The sequence below is a fragment of the Camelus ferus genome, chromosome 7 (genome assembly GCF_009834535.1).
Source record: "Camelus ferus isolate YT-003-E chromosome 7, BCGSAC_Cfer_1.0, whole genome shotgun sequence".
NCBI classification, from domain to species: Eukaryota; Metazoa; Chordata; class Mammalia; order Artiodactyla; family Camelidae; genus Camelus; species Camelus ferus.
The window spans coordinates 5,873,802-5,893,742 of record NC_045702.1 but is presented as its reverse complement, the minus strand read 5'-3'; the positions used below and the strand labels follow the sequence as shown (position 1 = coordinate 5,893,742).

The 19,941-nt window shown below is 46.9% G+C and overlaps 1 protein-coding gene across 1 annotated transcript; it reads left to right on the top strand.

Moving 5' to 3' along the window:
* Nucleotides 1-4,849: 4,849 nt before the first annotated feature.
* GIMAP8 (GTPase, IMAP family member 8) lies at nt 4,850-18,668 on the top strand. Its single transcript, XM_014564642.2, is given in 6 exon segments — nt 4,850-5,122; nt 7,556-8,216; nt 11,626-11,671; nt 13,891-14,021; nt 14,023-14,506; nt 16,626-18,668. Coding segments are annotated over 6 exon segments (2,079 nt in total). The 5' UTR covers nt 4,850-5,051; the 3' UTR covers nt 17,312-18,668.
* The last annotated feature ends 1,273 nt before the right edge of the window (nt 18,669-19,941 follow it).

Here is a 19,941-nt window from a genome sequence, read left to right as displayed (position 1 = left end):
AGACACGCCTCTTCCCAAGGTGATTGTGAGTCTAGACTTTGCAGGAAAAGGGGCGCGAGAGGACGGCCATGTCCCAGGTCTCGGGCAAGTGCTTGGGACGCGCCCCATCAAGTGAGGGGCCTTGGCTTCGCCCAGGAAAGAATTCAGGAGCAAGCCGAAGCAGAGTGAAGGTAGATTTATTCAGGAAGATACACGCTCCGTAGACAGAGTGTGGGTCATCTCAGAGGGTGAGAGAGAGAGAGAGGGAGAGGGAGAGGGAGAGGCTGCTGGGTGTGGGGTGAGTTTTTATGGGCTGGGTGATTCATACACTAACAAGTGGGAGGATTGTTCCGACTCCTTTGGGGAAGGGGCCGGGATTCCCAGGAACTGGGCCGCCTCTCGCTTTTCTGCATGTCATGGTCAGCCTCGGAACTGTCACAGCGCCTGTGGGGGTGCCGTTTACCATGCTCATGTTTACGATGAGCAGATAAAGAGGCTCAAGGTCTACCGGAAGTTGAATTTTCCACCATCTTGGGCCTAGTTGGGTTTTAACCATTTTAACAAGTTTTTGTCCCATCTTCAGTTGCTGCGTCTTTCCTTTAATGGCTGTGCCCTGTGGCCTGCCTTCCTTCCTGTCTCAGATACCTACATGGGCCACAGGAGAAAGTAGATGGTCGCTGGAGGGGGCAGTGGGGTAAGAGGATATTCTTTTTGAAAGATGGGAGAAAGCCAGCAAGGTGGCCTGCTGATGGCAGTGGTCCAGGAGAGAGGGGGAAGCCTTGCTGGAGGGAAGTCTTTGAGCAGCCGGTGAGAGGACGGGGTTTGGTGGGCGGTCAGAGGAGCCGGGCTTGGCGGGGGTTCTCGCAGGACATTCATCAGGACGGGAAGGAGGGCGGGGTCTGAGGGCACCGCCTGGGCCGGGTGGGGATTTGGAGGTTCTCATCCCACCTTTTCTGTTTTTTAGAGGAAGAGGAAGCAAGGGACTGAATGGGCTTGGGGGCGGGACTTAGAAGAGAGGAGAAGGTAGGAGAGTTGACGGGGGCGGGGTGGGGGCGTGAATGAGCTACGACGCAGAGGGACGATGCCCGTTAGAGGACAGGAATCTTCGGTGTATAGTGACCCCAGCGGCAGGGTTGCGCGTCTCCGATGGGGGCGCAGCCGCGCAGACGCAGACGTGCTGCTGATGGACAAAGACGCGGCCCGGGCCACCCGGGACAGGGCCACTGTGAGCCCTGCGGGTTCTCCTCTCCGTGCTGACTTCAGACTGGTCTGTTCCTGACTCTTGACCTCCCTTCCTTCGGAGCATTTCCTTTCAAAAACTTGTCATTGCAAATTCTTTCTCTGCCCCTTTGAGACGTAACTCTTTTTAAACGCCTCCTGCCAGCTTTACAACCCAGAACTGTCTGTCTCCAGGACGTGGGAGCCGTCCCTTTGAAATGTAACTACCAAGGGAGACAGCGTCCCATCTCCCTTCTTCCCGGGAGGGTCAGAGCCTGACTTTGATGGGCTCCAATGAGCAAATACACGTGGCCTCATCACACTGACAGCCATCCCTAATGTCCTCCAGTACTTTTCCAGCAGCTCACTCTGGACCCCTAACACCCCTCCTGATGGTTCTGAATCTTAGTCCTGGCCTCTCTCCGCTGTCATCAGAGCCCTGAACAGAGTCGTCCCTGCCTGGTTGCCTGTGTCCGGTGCAGTCAGTTTGGACATCTCCCCAGGCTTGGGCTTCTGGTGCGCACGCCCAGGGAGGCTAGGAGGCGTGGGCGCTCATCTTCCAGGGTGGCCACCTGCCCTCTGGGAAAAACATGTCTCACAGGTCCAGGCTTTTGCTTTGGCCTGATAGCTCCTTACTGCCTTATTGCTTCTTGGATGTTTTTGAGAAGTCTTAAACATCTTTATCCTGTTTAGTTTTAGTTCTTTTCAGTGGAAGGGTTGGCGTGAAAAAACTCAGGAAACAGAATTCAGTTATGACCTTTGTCGCTTTCTCTGCCTGCCCTGCCTTTAGTGCCTCAGACTCAGTGTCCCCAAGATGAGGTGCCCATCTGCCCCCGAAAACCCCAGCCTCTCACAGGCCGGTCTCCACAAAGGCCACTAGGAAGTGCTATGATCCCAGACATCCCACAGCCGGTCAGCCTGGGGTGACCAGTAGCCTTTGCGTGAATGAGACGATGGTGCCTCTTCTTCGAGTTAAGTGTTTATAAATAGGCATATTATTTCTTAATTATAAATATTGTAACCAGCAAGGGGCTCTGTTTGAATATGACATTTAATTCCATCAGAAAACTGTCAAAACAGACAAATTTAGTTACAAGACATTTTTACTGCCATCTGCCAAAATTGTAGTAAACACACATGTCCAATCTTTGAAATAAAACAACATATAATTTTTTTTTCAAAATAAGAAATGTCTGTGCTGTGAGTAGCCCTCCCTTTGATGTGGTGACTTGAACAATGGTACCAGCAGCCCTGAATTCATCTTTTTCCCCCTGTGCTATTTCTGTCTCCTCAATCTATCATAAACCTGTTCCTTTTTACACCGTCCATTTTCGCTGTCACTGTTTTAGTTCCTGTCGTTATTTCAGCCTGGACTACTGCAATTGCTTCTAACTGGTCCTCCAGCCTGAGCCCATTTCCCTCACGAGCCCAAGCTGCTCTCGTCGCCCTGAGCACTTGTGGCATTCGCCACTGTCCCTCTGCCTGAGTGTCCTTCCCAGGGAACTTTCAACAGGCCCTTCAGGACTGTGGGTGGGTCTGAGCTCCCCTGCGGGACCTCTGCCTCCACTGTGCCTGATAATCGTCTCCTCTGTTACGGAACCGGCTGCAGTAAACACTGGGTTTATGGGCTTGTTTATAACTGCTTCCCACTTGGTTGTTTCTCCATTTTGCAGGGTTGACAGGCTTTCTCTTTGCTCACATGGCCCCCTGAACACGTCTCCCTTGCAATGCGTGTATATTTTCCATAACCATAGGTTTAGTCTCTTTTCCTGTCATTTGACTGACCAACTTGGGTCAGAGACGTGTCTGGAGAGTCTTTGAGCCTCTGTGTCTAATGTAGTGCCTGGTAGCTTCCTCTTTGCTCGCGTAACTTGTGCCTTCCCGGCTTATTCGACTTCTAGAAGTCCTGCTCCCTGGGAGTGTCTGGGAGCAGGAGGTGGGGAGGGGTGTCTACCTGCGGAGTCCCCGCCTGGGCACCCCCAACCCAGTGGTTTAGTTGCCCTTGTTATTACCCACAGAGCCACTAGGGGGCAGAGAAGCCCCATCCTTCCCCAGATCAGGGCCCAACCAGTATCAGCCGCCTTCCCCACAGAAATCAATTCTCCAAAAGCTAATGTGCCCAGTAATCATTTTGCAAAATGGTTGACTCAGCGAATAACTGACTTGGTAAATCATGGAGGGGACATCCGAAGCTTGGGTTTTACTCAGAGTGCCCCCCAAGTGTCACATTTCATTTAAGAAGGAGCAAGCTTTTACTGAACTCAGCTGACTGTCTTTTCTGTTTTGGGGAAATGATATCCCACCAGGCCTGTGACTCTGTCCTGAGCTGACCTCCGCTTCTCGGAGTGACGCAGCTGGGATGATTGGCCGAGCTGTAGGCTTCGTCTGATTTAATGAGTTGATTTTATGTGAACTGACCAAGGGCTCAGGTCGGGATTCTTCCTGGACCAGGTCCTCCTTACTAAGAGGGGTAAGTGGTGTGGGGGATGGGAGATGCTTTGTCAGTTTCCCCTCCAAGGTGTAGCCGTGTCACCCCAGCCCTTGGTGGCAGTGCCAGCAGCTTCCGGACAGGCTGAACGTGAAGACCAGCCCAGAGGGGAGGGGGACCCCGAGGGATAGAGCCACCCCTCAAAGCCTGAGTCAGGGTCCCCACTGATCCTCCTTCCTCAAGGTCTCTGGAAGGTTCAGCACCATCTCTGACAGTTCAAAGACCCAGCCTGATGTGACAGTGGGAGCTCAGGGGCATCGAATCAGGGCCTCTGCATCCTGATTAAATGTCCCCTTACATGGAGGACGTTATGCTAAGCAGAAAAAAGCCAGTCATGAAAGGACGAACACTGTTTGACCCCAGTGGTATGAAGTGTCTAACATGGTCAAAATCACAGAAACAGAAGGCAGAGGTGGTTGCCAGGGGCTGCGGGTGGGGGACTCGGAGCTAATGGGCCACAGAGCGTCAGGCTGCCAGATGGAAAAGTTTTGGAACTCTGTGCACAGCAATGTGACGGGACTTGACGCTGTTGAACTGTGCACTTAAAAATGGCTGAGATGGTAAATTCAATGTTATGTGTGTATTTTTAACCACAGCAAAATAAAATAAGGTCTTTCTCAGCAATGGACGTCCTTCTCTCACAGGGAGCTTTTAATGCTTGTGCCTCACAAATAGGGTTTGGTTTTATGAGCTCTTGGAGAGCACAGAGTCCTAGCATCTCAGATGTTTTACTGGCTCCGGGAAAGAGCTCTTCAGCCTGGGAAGCAGCATTGGTCCAGGGCCCTGAGTTACTCCCACGGGGTTTCAGGAAGGGCACGTGAGGAGTTGTTGCAGGAAACTGTTTAAGGCTGCTTCAGGGCAGATGGAGCTCGGGGAGTTAGTGGGAGAAGGTAGACAATGTCTTCATGTTTTAACCCTAGTCTTGGGAAAGGGTCGGGCTGAGCAGTGGATGCGGAGAGCTGCTGGGAGACGAAACACCTGCTCCAGGCCCTCCCTGCAGAGCCTCGCTCAAAGCCTTGAAAGGTGCCAGATTGTTCTGGGGGCAGGAAGGAATGTGCACGTCCTCCTGTGCCCTTGGCACAGCGATCCTCTGGAGGGATCCTCCTGGAGGTCGGCCTGGGGCCCCTCAGCGGCGCCTCTACCCCCACTTCCCACCAGCCTTGCAAGGCGCCCGGGGGAGGGTGGAGGAGCTGTGGTCCCTCCCGCGTCCACCGGCAGGCTCAGAAGCTCAGCCTCTTCCTTCTCAGAAACCCCGCTTGTCAGGAAGATCCCCACCCTGCGAGGCTGGCCCTGCCCCTGGGTTCCTCTCCCTGGGAGGCTCTTCCACCCTCTGAGGGCTCCCTCAGCTGCTCCCACCCAGCCAGGAATGGAGGAGGGATGGAGGCAGGAGGAATGTGGAGGTTCTGGGACAGTGACAGGCCAGGGGACAGGCCCAAGGTACGTGTGCATGGTTGTGGGTTCTGTGCCTCCATTGGCAGGGGGATGAGGGTGAGAAAGGGGGCCGACCCAGGGTGGGGAGACAGCCACCTGGGAGGCTCGATTTCAGGGGCTCCGACACAGTCCTCCTGATCTAGCACAGGTCCCCCCAGCCTGGGAGGGGGTGCTCCCCGGGAGGGAGCACAGAGGCTCACGCCCCTGGGTGTTGTCCCTACAGGCAGCCTTCCTAGGAAGAGGTGTGTCTAGGAGGAGCTGCCTCCCAGGCCTAGGGCTGTGATGAAGGCCTGGAAGAGAAACAAGTGTGGGGTGGTCCACTCCTTAGGAATCCCCTGACTTCAGGACTGCCACAGAGCAGCCCCCAGGGACTGCCTGCCTCCTTGAGAAGCAGGCGATGGGGAAGCTGGCAGTCTGGACACCGATCTTTCACAGTCACTTCCCTCATCATTCAACCCTTGCACAGTTAGGATTCCGTTAACTGAGCATTGAAAGTGGTCAGTGTTTGCCCAAATCCCTCTTTCTGATTTTTACCTACATTTAAGCTGCCTGGACTCTCACGCATGAACTCCTTTCCTTCCTCCTGCTGGACTGAGTTGTCTCCAGGCTGGGCTCTGGAAGCTTCTCTGACCCCCTTTTTCTGTGCACATGAACTGCCCCCGATGTGGGACAAACCTCTACCTCACTAGAAGCTTTGCGTGGATGCCTGAAGCCACATCCCCCTTCAGTTACCTCCTGAGATGGAGGCTGCTGTAAGGTTTCAACTGGAGTTTTGGAGAAAGCTTTTTTCTTTCTTTTTCTCTCTATTGCTCTTCTGGGGTCTCCAGAGCAGTCTGGGAAACGATGAGGGAAATGTGGGTCATCGAGGTGAGAGGGAGGGAGGGGGTAGTTTTGGTTCCCTTTTGTCCTTAAAAGTATTTTCTGAACCCTTGATAAAAAATGGTACAGGCTGGGCAACTGTGTGCATGTATGGAGAGACAGAGAGAGAGTTATTCCTGGTTCAATATGGCGTCGTTGGCTGGAAGGACTAAGAGACTTACCCACATCATCATACTCTGATGGGAAACCTTACAAAACAATGTTTACTTGGAAATAAATTCCTTTTTCCTTCGAGCTGCTGGAGGTCTCTGTTTCCTTTAGCTTGTTTACCCACTGGTGTCTTTAAAAAAAAATAATGTATAAAAATAAACCATTTCACTGGCTTGGGAAGCAATGTAAAGTTGCTTCTCTTTTATCATTCAAAATGACATCACTTCAGTCTCCCTCTCCACTTTTAAAAACATTTTTTCTTCCTTTCCTCACATCCACCACTCTTACCACCATTCATTTATTGAGCATATACTATATGCCAGACATAATATTAGGGCTGAGGGACACCAGACAAGACGGGCATGGTCTCTGCTCCTGTGGCCTCGTTGCCCCTTGATATTTGCTGCAACTCCAGCTATCACATTTAAATTTCATGCAAGAAGAAGAGGGAAGGAGTGAGAACAGGAGCTCTTGACTTGAGTCTGCCTCCACCATCAAGAAATGGATAGCCTTCCCAGGAGGCCCCAGCAAGCATTGCCTCGATTGTCATCAGGGAGAAGTGGGTCACACGGACACTCTTCATTGGAAGGGAAGCTGGGAGAGAGAGTGTATTAGTTTCCTATTGTTGCTGTTATAAATTGCCACAAACTTAGTAGCTAAAACCCCACAGATTTATTCTTCTACAGTGCTGGAGGCCAGAAGTCCTCAAATCAAGGTGTTGGGCAGGGCTGTGATCCCTCTGGGGCTCCATGGAGAATCCACTTCCTTGCCTTTTCCAGCTTCTAGAGACGCCTACTTTCTCCTTGGCTTGTGGCCCTTTCCTCCACCTTCAAGGCCAGCAGTGTAACATCTTCAAGCTTCTCTCAGTCTCTGACCTCTGATTCTGTCCTCACATCTCCTTTTTCTCACTCTGACTTTCTTACCTCCCCCTCATAAGACCCTCTTATAATGTGATTATCTTGGGCTCACCTGAATGATCCAAGATTCTCTATCTTAAGATCCTTAGTTACATTGGCAAAGCCCTTTTACCATGTCAGGTAACGTAGTCACAGATTACGAGGATTGGCACGTGGACATCTTGGGTAGGGGGAGCATTATTCTGTCCATCGCCGAGAGTGTCCAGATTTCCTCCAGCATGTAGAGTGAATGATGTGTATAGAGAAGGGGGAGGTGTTTGTTTAGGTAACAGCATTTGACATTTTACCAACATAGGTTTATTTCAGAGGCAAGAGCCCAGAGAAGAATCTGGGAAACAGAATTCCTTTTTCTAGTCTAGTGTGAGTCTAGGATTTCAGGAGCCCAAATCCCCGGGGAAAAACTTAAGTCAGAAAGAGAAGGTACTTTCTTGCTATTCTTCTATCCATTCTGCTTGTGAGTTGAACATTGACATGTTGCTTTCTGTCCCAGCAGAACCAGCGGAAGCCTGTGTCAGGAGAACGAGGCAGAGCAGGGCTGCTCCAGGTTGGAAATGAGGCTTCTTCTCTTAGGGAAGCATGGCGCAGGCAAAAGTGCCACGGGAAACACTATTCTGGGCAGAGCCGTGTTCATCTCCAAGTTCAGTGAGCAGATGGTGACTCAGAGCTGCCAGAGAGAGCGTGGGGCCGTAAGGGGGTGTGAGGTAGTGGTCATCGACACCCCTGACTTTTTCTCCCCAACAGTTTGTGCCAAAGATAAGGAATACAACATTGAGCACTGCTTGGAGCTCTCCGCTCCCAGCCTCCACGCCCTGCTTCTGGTAATTCCCATCGGCCATTACAAGATTGAGGACGAAGAAACAGCCAGGGGCATCCAGGAGGTGTTCGGAGCTGAAGCCAGCAAGCACAGCATTATCGTCTTCACTCGTGAGGATGACTTAGGGGATGACTTGCTGGAAGATTTCATTGAAAGTGATGAGTGTCTTAGACAGCTGGTTCAAAACTGTGGTGGTGGATACTGCGCTTTCAACAACAAGGCGAGTGAGGACAAACAGGAGGGCCAGGTGGGGAAGCTCCTCTTCATGGTCAAGAGTTTGGTGTCTAAGAACCAAGGACCATACCGGGTGAACTTCAGAAGTGAAGACATTGGATTCCAGGTGAGAATTCTTGTTAAGGTCTCTAAGGATCTCTGTGTTAGAGTGAGTAGAATGAAGGCACAAATAAGTGAAATGTTGCGAAGACTTTGTTTAAAGAGATTTATCCATAAGGTGGAAGGATGAGGCTACTTTGAGTGTTATCCTTTGGATTTTGGCCTTTACTGGCAAATTAATGGATACATTTAAGTCCTTCTTTAAGTTTACTCCTCATCGTGTTGGATACACAAATGACTCTCTTCCCTTGGCTTCAGTAAAACTACCCTCTTCTTGTGGTTTCCTCCTCTCCTGGCTACTCCGATTGCTGATTCCTCCTCTAGTGACCTCTAAACACTGGTATCTTCAGGGCTTGGTTCTAGCCCTTGCTCCATTCTCCATACTCTCCTCTACAGTTTTATGGCTTTGAGCTCCATCTATTGCTAACAGTTTCCAAATGAGTAACTCTGGGTCTCTTGTCTGAGCTCTGACTCCTTTATCCATCCAATTGCCCCTTGACATCGTTCTCTTAAAGGATCTCAAAATGAACATGGCCAGACTTTTGATTTACCCTCTTAAATCTGAAAGACTTCCCTTTTCCTCTCAACTCTGCCATGCCTGTCCTGCTCACCACGCTCTTCTAACTGAAGCCCAGAGTCAGCTTTGATACCACTGCCAGCTTGCATCTGATTTCCAGGAAATCATCGTCTTGTGTGATCAAGGCACCTGGAATCCACTTGCTTCTCTCAGTGTCCACCACCACCACTGGGTCCAGGTCAGCCTCTTTTCTTGCCTGCACTCTTTTACAAATAATCTGCTAACAACTTTCCCCTCACTCATTCTTATGCCTTCCCCCACCCCCAACCATCCATTTCACACACGTAGCCCAAGCGACAATTTAGTTAATTTAAAAACATGAATGGAAAATATATTTGTAACTAAGGAAGATACAAAAATGCAAGCTTTGCTTCCGAGGAGCTGACACTTCAATTGGAGTCACTTGTGCACGAGTTACAGCGCTTACTGATTCAGTGTAGGTAAGCGAATGCTGGTATAGAGAATTCTGTAAAGGTAAGCGGCGGAGAATGTAAAGCAAGGAAAAAGCCAGCGTGGGGGCAGTTTTGGTCAGAGTGATCCTTCTTAGAGCTGATGAATATTAAGCCCAAACAGGATGGAAGTAAGAGGTAAATCAGTATTTATTGATTCCAGATGTGTATGTGATCTGATTGACTTCACAGCACTCTCCAGACAGATGTTCTGCAAGATGAGGACACTGATGTTCAGGAGAACCTGAGTCACTTTCTCTGTTATCTTCTGGCCTGAACTCTCTATCTCCTCTATGACCATCTCCCCCTCCCTTGGAGGCTGCTGCATGGAACAAAGATATCAGCAGAGAGAAGGGGACAGGATGAGTTTTCTACAGTGTAACCTGAACACCACACCCTTTCACTGAAAATGCTTCCGTGATTTCCCACTGATCTAAAAGTCAGGTTCACACTCCTTGACCTGACCTGGTCCCTCACCCTCTGCCTGACTCTCTAGGTGCTGGTCTCACCAGCTTTCCCTTTGGCTCATTTCCACACTAGAGCTTCAAACCAGCGACTTTCTCTGCCTTGACACTTCCCCTCTTCCGACCCACCTCACACCAGGTCTGCTTTAGTTGTCCATCTGCCTCAGCTTAAGTGCACATCCTTAGAGAGTCCTCCTGATCGTCCCCTGGAATGAGACGTCCCCCTTTCTCATGGTGCTCCTCACATGGTCATCATTCTAGCAAGGGATTCTTGTGCATATATTTGCAGTGCTCTCCTTCCCAAAATGCCCCAGGGACAGAACTCATATCTGTTTGGTTGACCACTGTATCTTAGTTACCTCTTCTGTAAAACAGAGATAATAACACGTATTTCAGCGATTGTTGTGACAATTAATGAAATGCTTACAAAGTTGTTTGCAAATCCTTGAAACTTGGTAAATGTTTAATAATTATTAGCTATTGTTATCATGATTATTGAAGTGTCTGAGGTTCAAATAAATTGTAGGGACATTAAGGACTTTAACAATCCAGGGACTGAGCAAGATTCCCACTTTTGGGGATTCTATCACTAAGAAATAAAAGTATTTATATATATAAAGATATATGGATGAGAACCTTTATCTCTGCATATTTTGAAATAGTAAAACCAGAAATAATCTAAAGGTCTATCAATACAGGAGTGGTTGCATTAGTTGTTTATGTCCATACCGTGGAACTAACTATTTACTAAAACAAAGAAAGTAGATCTATGTATATTCACATGCACAGATGTACAGGACATATTATTAAGCAGATTGCAGAACAAAAAACTTAGTAAATCTCTCTATATGTTCATATACACTTGTATGTATTTGTATAAACATAGAAAAACACAGAAGGATGTGTATCAGTTGACAACCATTACTTCTCTGGTGGATTGGAGAGATGGCAAAATGACTAATTTTTAGTTCATATAGATTTGCAATGCAACAATTTTGCGTTTTAAAAACACAAAAGAATTTGATCTGGGCTATATAAGGTGAAAGAAGTCTAATAATTAAACCTGAATGGAGAGGAGCCAGGGAGAGAGATGACCGAAGATATCAGGTGTTTTGGGTAAGGCCAGGTAAGAAGAAGCTCCTTGGCTAGATGCAGATGTAACAAAGATAAAGTTAAAGTGTAGGAAGCTTCGAAGAAAAGCAGGTTCTTTAAGATTGCATATTACTGCTTTCACCTTCTCTATGGATTTCATGCCAGTTGTGGGAGTGAGTGCAAGGCTTCACTACAGTGGGTGAAAAGGACGTTAATTATGTGCTTGACTCTCCATCCTTCATTGTTTTCATTTGCCCACCTGCCTGGGGAAGGTTCCAGATTTTACTGGATCTCACATGAGAAGAAGCTTCATTTCTATACAGGGGATGTAATTAGGGAAGAAGACATTGGAGATGCATGGGGAACTTGATTTCCAATCTTCTCCCTTCCCCTGTCCCTGAAATGCACAGCACAGTCATCACTTGACCAGTTTCTTCTTCCAGGGAGTCCAGAAACTCTTCTTAAGCCTCTAGATTTTTCTCCAGGAATAGCAGAAACTCTGGGAGACTTTGGAAAGAATTACTATGATTATATATATGAGCAAGTAAAGTTAGAAAGAGCTTCAGGAATGATGCCTTGGTTAGACAGCATTTGTGGGGCTCCTCTGAGAGAACAAAACCCATCTTCTCACTTCTGTTGTAGCAGCAGTGGGGTCTCAAGATCAGCTTCATGATGGACAGGCCTGCACAGGACAGCAGGGACCATGACCCTGACCCTGATCTGACCACATCCTAATCATCAAATTACTCTGAATCATATACTCGTGTCTCCTTTACTTTGTGAAAAGATGAGATTTGAGATCTTTGTGCATCACTTTCCCCCTTTATTTTTTAGGATTGTGTGAATGAAGCCTCATCTCAGAGGGAGGGCAGTCCACACGGTAGGATGATCCTTAAAAATGTTACACTCGTATCTGTATAATTTTTTAATGCATTGTGCATCAAAATGAAGTGGAAAAGTGATCTAGATAATGCATCCTGGAGTCAGGTTGGTACCCACAGTCTGTCCCCTGGGGAACTCCTAACACTTGTGAGTAGGTGCAGCACCAGCAGTGATTCTGGACATGATGCGGGTGTCTCTGGTCTTCTTTGAAATGTTACGGATCTGGGCTTGCCTCTCAGGGCTTCCTTCCTTCTTCCTTCTTTCCTTCCTTCCTTCCTTCCTTCCTCTCTTCCTCTTTCTCTCTTTCTCTCTTTCTTTCTTTCTTTCTTTCTTTCCTATTAAGGTATAGTCAATTTACAATGTTGTGTCAATTTCTCTTGGCTTCTTTCTTGATTCAGCCTCTTCTTCCCAGCCTTGGATCCAGCACTACCCAATTTTGGACTCCTACTGGGAAAGCAGAAATCATCCCCTTCATGGATAAGACTAAACAGAATAACACTTGCAGAGTTCAGTGCTGGAGCTCAGTATCCACATGCTGATTGCCATTAGTGATGCATCCTGCACAACTCAATATGAACAGATCTACCGCATTCTGCTCAGTAGGCATAATTTGGTCCCAGGTTTGGACATACATGACTAAGTCAACCATCACTTTGTTGATGGACTTTCAGGTGATTTCTGGACCAGTTCTGTGCAAGAACTGAATTTTAGCAGTGAATAAGATAGATGAGATCTCTGTCCTTGTGGAACTTCCCAAAATAATAACTAAATTTATAATTATAATTTAAATAATGAGAATAACTTCACCTGACATTATATGCTATAAAATGTATATTGTATATAATATAATATAAAGTATTCAATCCTCATAGGATATAATACGTAATCAAAACAACCCCACAATATATTCCTTGTAACAACCTTGTAAAGGAGGTGTTATTTTCATTATTCTCATTTTGCAGATGAGTAAACTTAACCAGAAATAGGTGAATTCAGACAGCAGCAGGGAGTTAAAATTCTGTCCATGCCCTTCAGCCAAGACCCCAAGGAACATGCCTGTTACTGAGCAAAATTGGGTTCACTGACTGGTGGCAGTGAGGGAATATAGTGCATCGTGGGGGCCAGGGAGTGCCTCAGAATGAGGGTGTTGGAAAGGACTTTTGTAGGATGTGGGTCTGTGTGGGGTGATTTGGGGGAAAGTAGTAATTTTGCAATGGCAGTATAACAAGGCCGCTGCGCCACTAGCATTTCAGCTTCTTTCTTTAAATGCTGTGTTGGTTCCTCCTCCCAGACTTGCAGCTTGGACACTAAATGTCGCCCACCCCGGGAGCACCCTGGATGAATCAGGCTCAGTGGCTATCCCTGTAGTCGCTGACTCTGTCATTTGCTCAGCATGTGGGTCTGGTATTGACCTGGGATCATGGGAGAAGTGGTGGGGACAGGGTATATGTGGAGAGACAGTTTTGTGGTGCAGGTTTTTACAGTAATTTACTGCGGTATAATTTACATGGAGTGAAATGCACATATCTGAAGTATGCAGCTCGGTGGCTTTTCACATAACTACACATATGTGACCATCATCTGATAGAGATGTGAAACATTTCCATCACCTTAGATGTTTACTGTCCCTCCCCAAAGGGAACCACTCTCCAGACTTCTATCAACATGGATTAATTCTGCATGTTCTTGAACTTTAGATGATGACATTATGCAGCATGTGGTTTTGTGTCTGGCTTCTTTCACTTTGCAGGTTTTGGAGAACCATCCAGGCTACACATCAGCACTTCACTTTTTCTTAATTTGCTGAGTTGTATTCTACTTTATGAATATACCACTAAGATGCATCTTAAACTCATTCTCCCCAGTTGTGCCTTAGCCCATAGACTTCATGCCCCAGTAGTTACCTTTGGGAGAAAATGAGAGGAATCCTGAGGCTTAAGCCCAGTGAAGGCTCAGTTTAACATTTTCATGTTCCTGGAAAATCTCAAGCCCTTTACATATCTCTTAGGTTGTTCATGGCACTTTTCATGGCTTTCACTTTGATGGGTAACTTCTGAATAGGATTAGAGTTCTGCTGCCCATCTCTGTAAAAACTGACAAGAGATTTTTTAAATCTCAAAAGAGATTATGAGAAATCATAACACCTGTCTGCTTTAAACATGTCCCCATCTCTGTATGGAACTACAAGAAGAAACTGAATCTATCCTTTTGTTCCAGGGTCAAAGGGAGAGCAGCAGGGGACCACAGGATGTGATCCAAACCCTGAGCCTTCAGCCCTGAAGGTCCTGCTGGTGGGGAAGCACGGTGTGGGAAAAAGTACAGCCGGAAACAGCCTTCTCGGGGAGCAGGTCCTTTAAGACCAAATACAGTGAACAGCCAGTAACCCAGACATTTGAGACTAAGAACAGAGACTGGAGAGGGAGGAAAGTTTTGATCATTGATACTCCAGACTTCTCATCTACAAAGAATGTTGACTTAGTGCTTTTGAGAAACATCTTTCCAGGTCCCCATGCCTTCCTCCTGGTGACCCCACTGGGCTCTTTCACTGAGAAAGATCACGAGGTGCTGAACACCATCGAAAGAGTTTTTGGAGAAAAATTTCCTGCATACATGACCATTCTCCTCACCAGGAAAGAAGATCTAGATAGTCAGGATGTAGAAACATTCTTAAAAACCCAAAGTAAAACCCTCTGGGATCTCATCCAGAAATGTGAAAACCGATACCACATCTTCAGCTACAGAGCAACCGGAGAAGAGGTGGATGAGCTCCTGCAAGGAATTGTGAACATGGTGCAGCAGAACAGAGGCATGTTTTGCACCTTCAGAGGGAGAGGTAAACAATGTAGAGAAAACCTTTTATGCATACTTAAAATAAATATAAGTATACAAGAACTTTATTTTCTGAAGGGCACCAAGATCAAAATGATGGGTCCCTTCTATTGACCAACTCTTTTCTCTTTCTCCCTTCTTTCTCAAATTTTACTAAATTTATATGCCTTTTCATGCACTGTCATTAATTATCTCATGACTCTTCTCCCATCTCTTCAACTGAATGCTGAGCATCTTGAGGGAAGGAGTTGGCCTTTTCCAGCCTCTTGTCTTCCCTGCAGTGTATCCGTTGCCCAGGGCTCAGCACTCAGTGTTGTTGATGAGATAGTCCTGGATCATTGGTTTTCTCTTCTCTCCCTCCTTCCCTCTCCTCTCCTTCCACTCCCTGTGCTTCTTCCTTCCCCTCTCGCCCTTTCTTGACCTCTTTGTTCACTCTCTTGGTTCTTCACTCTTGTCTCTGTTGGAGAGCAGGGCACCATTTTGACTGGACAAGGACAGGGAGCCTGAATGCTCATGATGGTCATGCCTCGCATGGCAGTTATTAGATCAGCCACATTACCCTGTCTACTGCATAAGCCTGAGTCCCTATCCACTCAGTGCTACATGTTCTATTGACCTGAGCTGAAATTCTTCCAGCCCAGCACTAACCCAGTTCTCTTCTCCTTCAAACACCTTCACCCGGAAATAACATCAGACCAAAAGTAGCATATCTGCTTGTTGCACCCTTTCACATTCTTAAGAGGGGTGCCAGGTACTGGGGAGCCTCTTAAAGAAGCATGGACATGTGGAGATGTCAGGAGGGGCTGTGTGGAGGAAGCCCAAATTGAAATAGGCTTTGGAGAATGGGTGGAGTTTGGGTGACTGAGCAGAAATCTCCAGGGGGTACACTAGCAACTGGAAGCAAGGAGGCAGAACGGAGGATGCCACTTGTTAAGGGACAGAGGTGCATGGTCTTGATGGAGGTGAAGGGTTCACACCCTGAGATGTGGGATAGGGAGGTTAGACCAGATTATAGAGGTACCTGAGAACCACACCCTCTGAGGGCATGGAAGCAGGGACTGAAGTACATGACAAAGATGAAGGTGTCATAAGATTAATCTATTTTTTATCCTATACGTACAACTATGAAATTGTGGGTTCAGGATAAGCAATTCAACAATTTCTCCTGGAAGGAAGAGCATGGGGTGGGATGGGCTTGCCTCTCTTTTTGAGGTGGGTATTGTAACTTGGTAAAGAATTCACAATCGAGAACTCTGAGACCTGAATGGAAGAGTGAGCTCACAGCACAAGTGCAAAGTCAGAAGAAAACCCCCAGTAATACAGATTGTAAGAGCCTGGGCATCTGTCATTTCATTTAAAGGGACTTTTATTATCCATTATTGACCCCACACAGCACAGTGTTAGTGGATGTTCATTATTATAACCAAGGAGTGCCTTTTGACTCATTGATGAAAAAAACAATTAAGATTAATGTGGCATGTCTGTCTATATCTGAATCACTTTGCTCTACACCCGAAACACTGTAAATCAACCATACTTCAATAAAAAAGATTAAAGTGGTTTTAATGAGAAATGAATTTTAGCATGGTCCAATCGAAGGCACTGGTAACCCATTAATGATATATGTAGTTGCTTTTTCATGAAAAGTCAATTCTATGGAATAATTTTTCAAATACATCAAGGAGATTTTGCTACAGTGAGCATTAGTTGGCAACAGGAAAATATAGCAGGAACAGAAGACAGAGATGAGGTGTGTGGACTAAGCAGGTGAAGAGTAACAAAGCCCCTGGCACTCTTGGGGTGTCAGGGATCCAGAGAAGGTACCAGGAAAAGAGAGCAGAGCAAACTCAGAGAGAGGAGCAGTGCTGTGTTGGTGGGTGAGCGCTGAGCAGAGACTGTGGTCTGCACCATGCTTCTGAGTTCACAGACTGTGTGGTTTCGACAAACTGTTCAAGTGCTTGGGGATGGAGCTGCCAGGTGAGGGGGGCGGTGCGGAGAGGGGGCCACTGGGGACTTGATGCTCTCTGAGTGTCCTCTGTGTAATAAATGGCAGTAGTCTTGAGATGAAAGTTGTACCCAGATCAGCCCATGGTCATGAATCTTTCCTGCTTTCCTTTCAACAGAGCAACTGAAGATTATCCTCGTGGGGAAGAGCGGGACTGGGAAGAGTGCGAGTGGAAATACCATCCTCGGGAGGCCTGTGTTCCTCTCTCAGCTGAAAGCACAGCCAGTCACCAGGAAGTGCCAGGGTGTCAGTATGACATGGGACGGGCAGGATGTTGTGGTTGTGGACACTCCCTCACTCTGCCTGATGTCTGGAGCTGAAGGGGATCCACCCGAGCTAGAGGAGGAGACCAAACACTGTTTGTCCTACTATGAAGAAGGCAGTACGGTCCTGGTCCTGGTAGTACAGCTGGGACGCATCACTCAAGAGGACAAAAAGGCATTGGTGGATCTGCAGGCCATCTTTGGAGCAGAAGTTATGAAATACACAATTGTGCTGTTCACACGGAAGGAAGACCTAGGAGCTGAGAAGCTTGAAGATTATGTCAATAACACAGATAACAAATATCTTAGGAGCTTAATTAAAAAATGTAACAAGGTATATTGTGCTTTTAATAATAAAGAAACTGGCCAAGCCAGGGAAGACCAGGCAAGACATCTTTTGTTAAAGGCCAGGGACCTGATAAGGTGCTGTGGAGAAGATGTGGACACCTATGCCTCGTGGAGTACACAAAAAATAATGAAAACATTCAGGAATACCCCACTCCCCAAGTTACTAAATAGTTTAAAAGATAAGTTTCAGTAGGAAGCTGAAATGCCTGGGGTCTTTTTAAGTTAGCGATACCCTCAGGCGGCAGCATGGGGGCATGGAAGGACTGGCGGGATGGGAGGGTGGCTCATGACTCTGAAGGCTTGGGAGGTAAATGCATCTCACCTTGTGATGCTTCAGCTCTTTGTGGGTAAATAAATTTTCAGGCTAGGGCAAGTAGCAGGGGATAATTAATAAAGGAGAAAGAAGAAATAGGGTGGAGAAATCTGGAAAAATGCTTTCAGAGCTGAGGCTGATATTAAGGGTCAGAATCAAGTCACGAGGATCACTGCACCTGTGTAGGTAGATTGGCATCAGGACAGACACTGGGACTAAGGCCAGGACCAGCCTGGGGTTAGAACACAGATAGTCATCTAAGAACCACAGGGTCCAGATACGAGTGGAAGACCATGTCCAGCCAACTCCTGGGCATGGCAGGACAGAGAAGCGGGATTCCTGTGGGGCTCTGTTGCCCAGCACTGCTTTACAGACGTCCTGAGCTCCCTGTATTCCCTGCAGCAGCACTCAGGGCCTTCCTTTCCTCATATGGTGGCTAATCCTTACTTCTTTCCTTGTTCTAAGGTTGAATGGAAAGTGAACCCAGTCTACCCTCCTTTGCTGTCCCTGAGGAAATGAACATGAATCTGTGAGGTTTCAAAAGATTTTATTGCTAATCATCACAGTGAAATAGACTAAAACAAAAATTAGAAGCATGGTAAAATTGCCAAGATTAGAGAATCTTGCAAAGTTTAAAATTCTAGATTTCCTCTAGGAAAGGTTATTTAAAACCCCTTTACATTTCTCTCTCCCTCTCTTTCTCTCTCTCATCCCTGAGGCTTAGGAATTATGTTAAAGCTCAAAGAACTCAAATAATAATGGCTTAAACACATTAAGGGTTTATTGTGTCTCATGTCAAAAAGTCCTAGGAGTAGGCAGTCTGGACCAGTGTCACATCAATGGTCCAGCTTCTTTCTTCCCCTGCTCATCTGATGCAGCCTCCATCCATACTTAAGGGTGCCTCTTGGTTCCAAGATGGTGGTGTCCTACTCAAGGCTGAGCTGGTTATATTGAGAGCTGCATGATGAAGGTGATACCTGAGATGAGAACCGTGGAATCTTCTCCCACGTAGGGTCAGATGTGTTCAATATTAACTGCTTTTAGGACAGGATCTATGTTATCTGCTTTTTTAAAATTTCAAAGTATCTGGTTACTGCAAGATTAATCATTTGTAAGAGCATGGACTGTCACTGCTATTACTTTTGTACTCCACATAACCCTTAATATGATAAATTCTGGAAAGTGTGTGTAAATATTTTCAGTGCAGTGAAATAATAAAGATGAATTATTTTATGAATTCATGTCCTCCTTCAGATTCCTATTTTGCTGACTTGGGGAAAGAGCATGGAGAGGCAATGAAGATGTTTAGATACTTTGACTCTGGCGAAGTTTTTGCATCTTTGGTGCCTGAAGACCTTTAAAATGGGTGACAGTCACTTCACTAGGCTGCTGAGGAATCTTCCACTGTGGGAATTTCACTACAGCAAGTTACAAATAAATGTAACCAGCATTAGAGCCAGGTACATGGAAGGAATAAGAACTGTGCCTCTGTAACCAAGCAGGACCCTATTGTCATCGTTGGTGACCATCTGATATCTGTAATGGTGTTTGCAACTGCTTAACTGTATAATGGTTTAAAGGGTTTTTCTCATGCTCTTGCTGACCAGATTTGGGCTGGAAAGAAGGGAGGCTTGGGTGATCCACCCAACTCCCTTGTGGTGCTGGTGCTGTGTGCAGGGATCATGCTCAGTGCAGGTAGATTAGCTTTTGCCCCCAGCACCCTCCTCTTGACCCCTCGTAGTTTCCTTGTTTCCTGTTGTTCGAGCTGTGGGCCTCAGCCCACAGCAGGAGGTCTCAGGCCCCAGCCTGCTTGAAAGGCTAAAAGCATTTATCAGCCTGAATTTAGGCTGCACAAGTTTCTACAGCTCTTTTCCGTGGAGCCCCTTCCTATGCCTCCTTTGTTCTAGGTATAAGAGTACTGAGAGATTCCCAAAGCCAGAGGTGAACTTCGTACCACAGCAGAGGGAAGGAGACCACTGCATCTGCAAAAATGAAAAACTTTGTAACAACTTGTTACCCTGTATCCAATCTCTATGGAAACTAGCTCTGCCCCTTGAACTCTTGAATTTTACTATAAAACCCCTTGCTTTCTCTCCCCAGCAGGCTCACAGTCTTAGAGATATTTGCCCACTGTGACCACCTTTGCCTGGCAAAGAAATAAAGCTGCCTTTCCTGCTTTATCCAAAACTCTGTCCTTGAATCTCAATTCAGTAAGTGGGATATAGAGGCCGTGTTTCAGCAACAGCTCTTTCCAGAGCTTTCCTTCAGCTTGAAGGCAGGAACAAATCCCAGAGTGCTACCCATGACTGAGCAGGTGACACTGGAACTGCATGGGGTGGGGAATGTGTGGACTAAGCAATGTGACATACTTGCCAGAGGAGAGAAGAGAGAGAGAAGGCAGGAAGAACACTGGGAGAAATAATGGCTACAGATTTCCAATATAGATGGAATTAAGTGTGGGCAAAAGAATGCTCAGGGTACTCCATCAGGTTTCACAAGAAGATATGTTT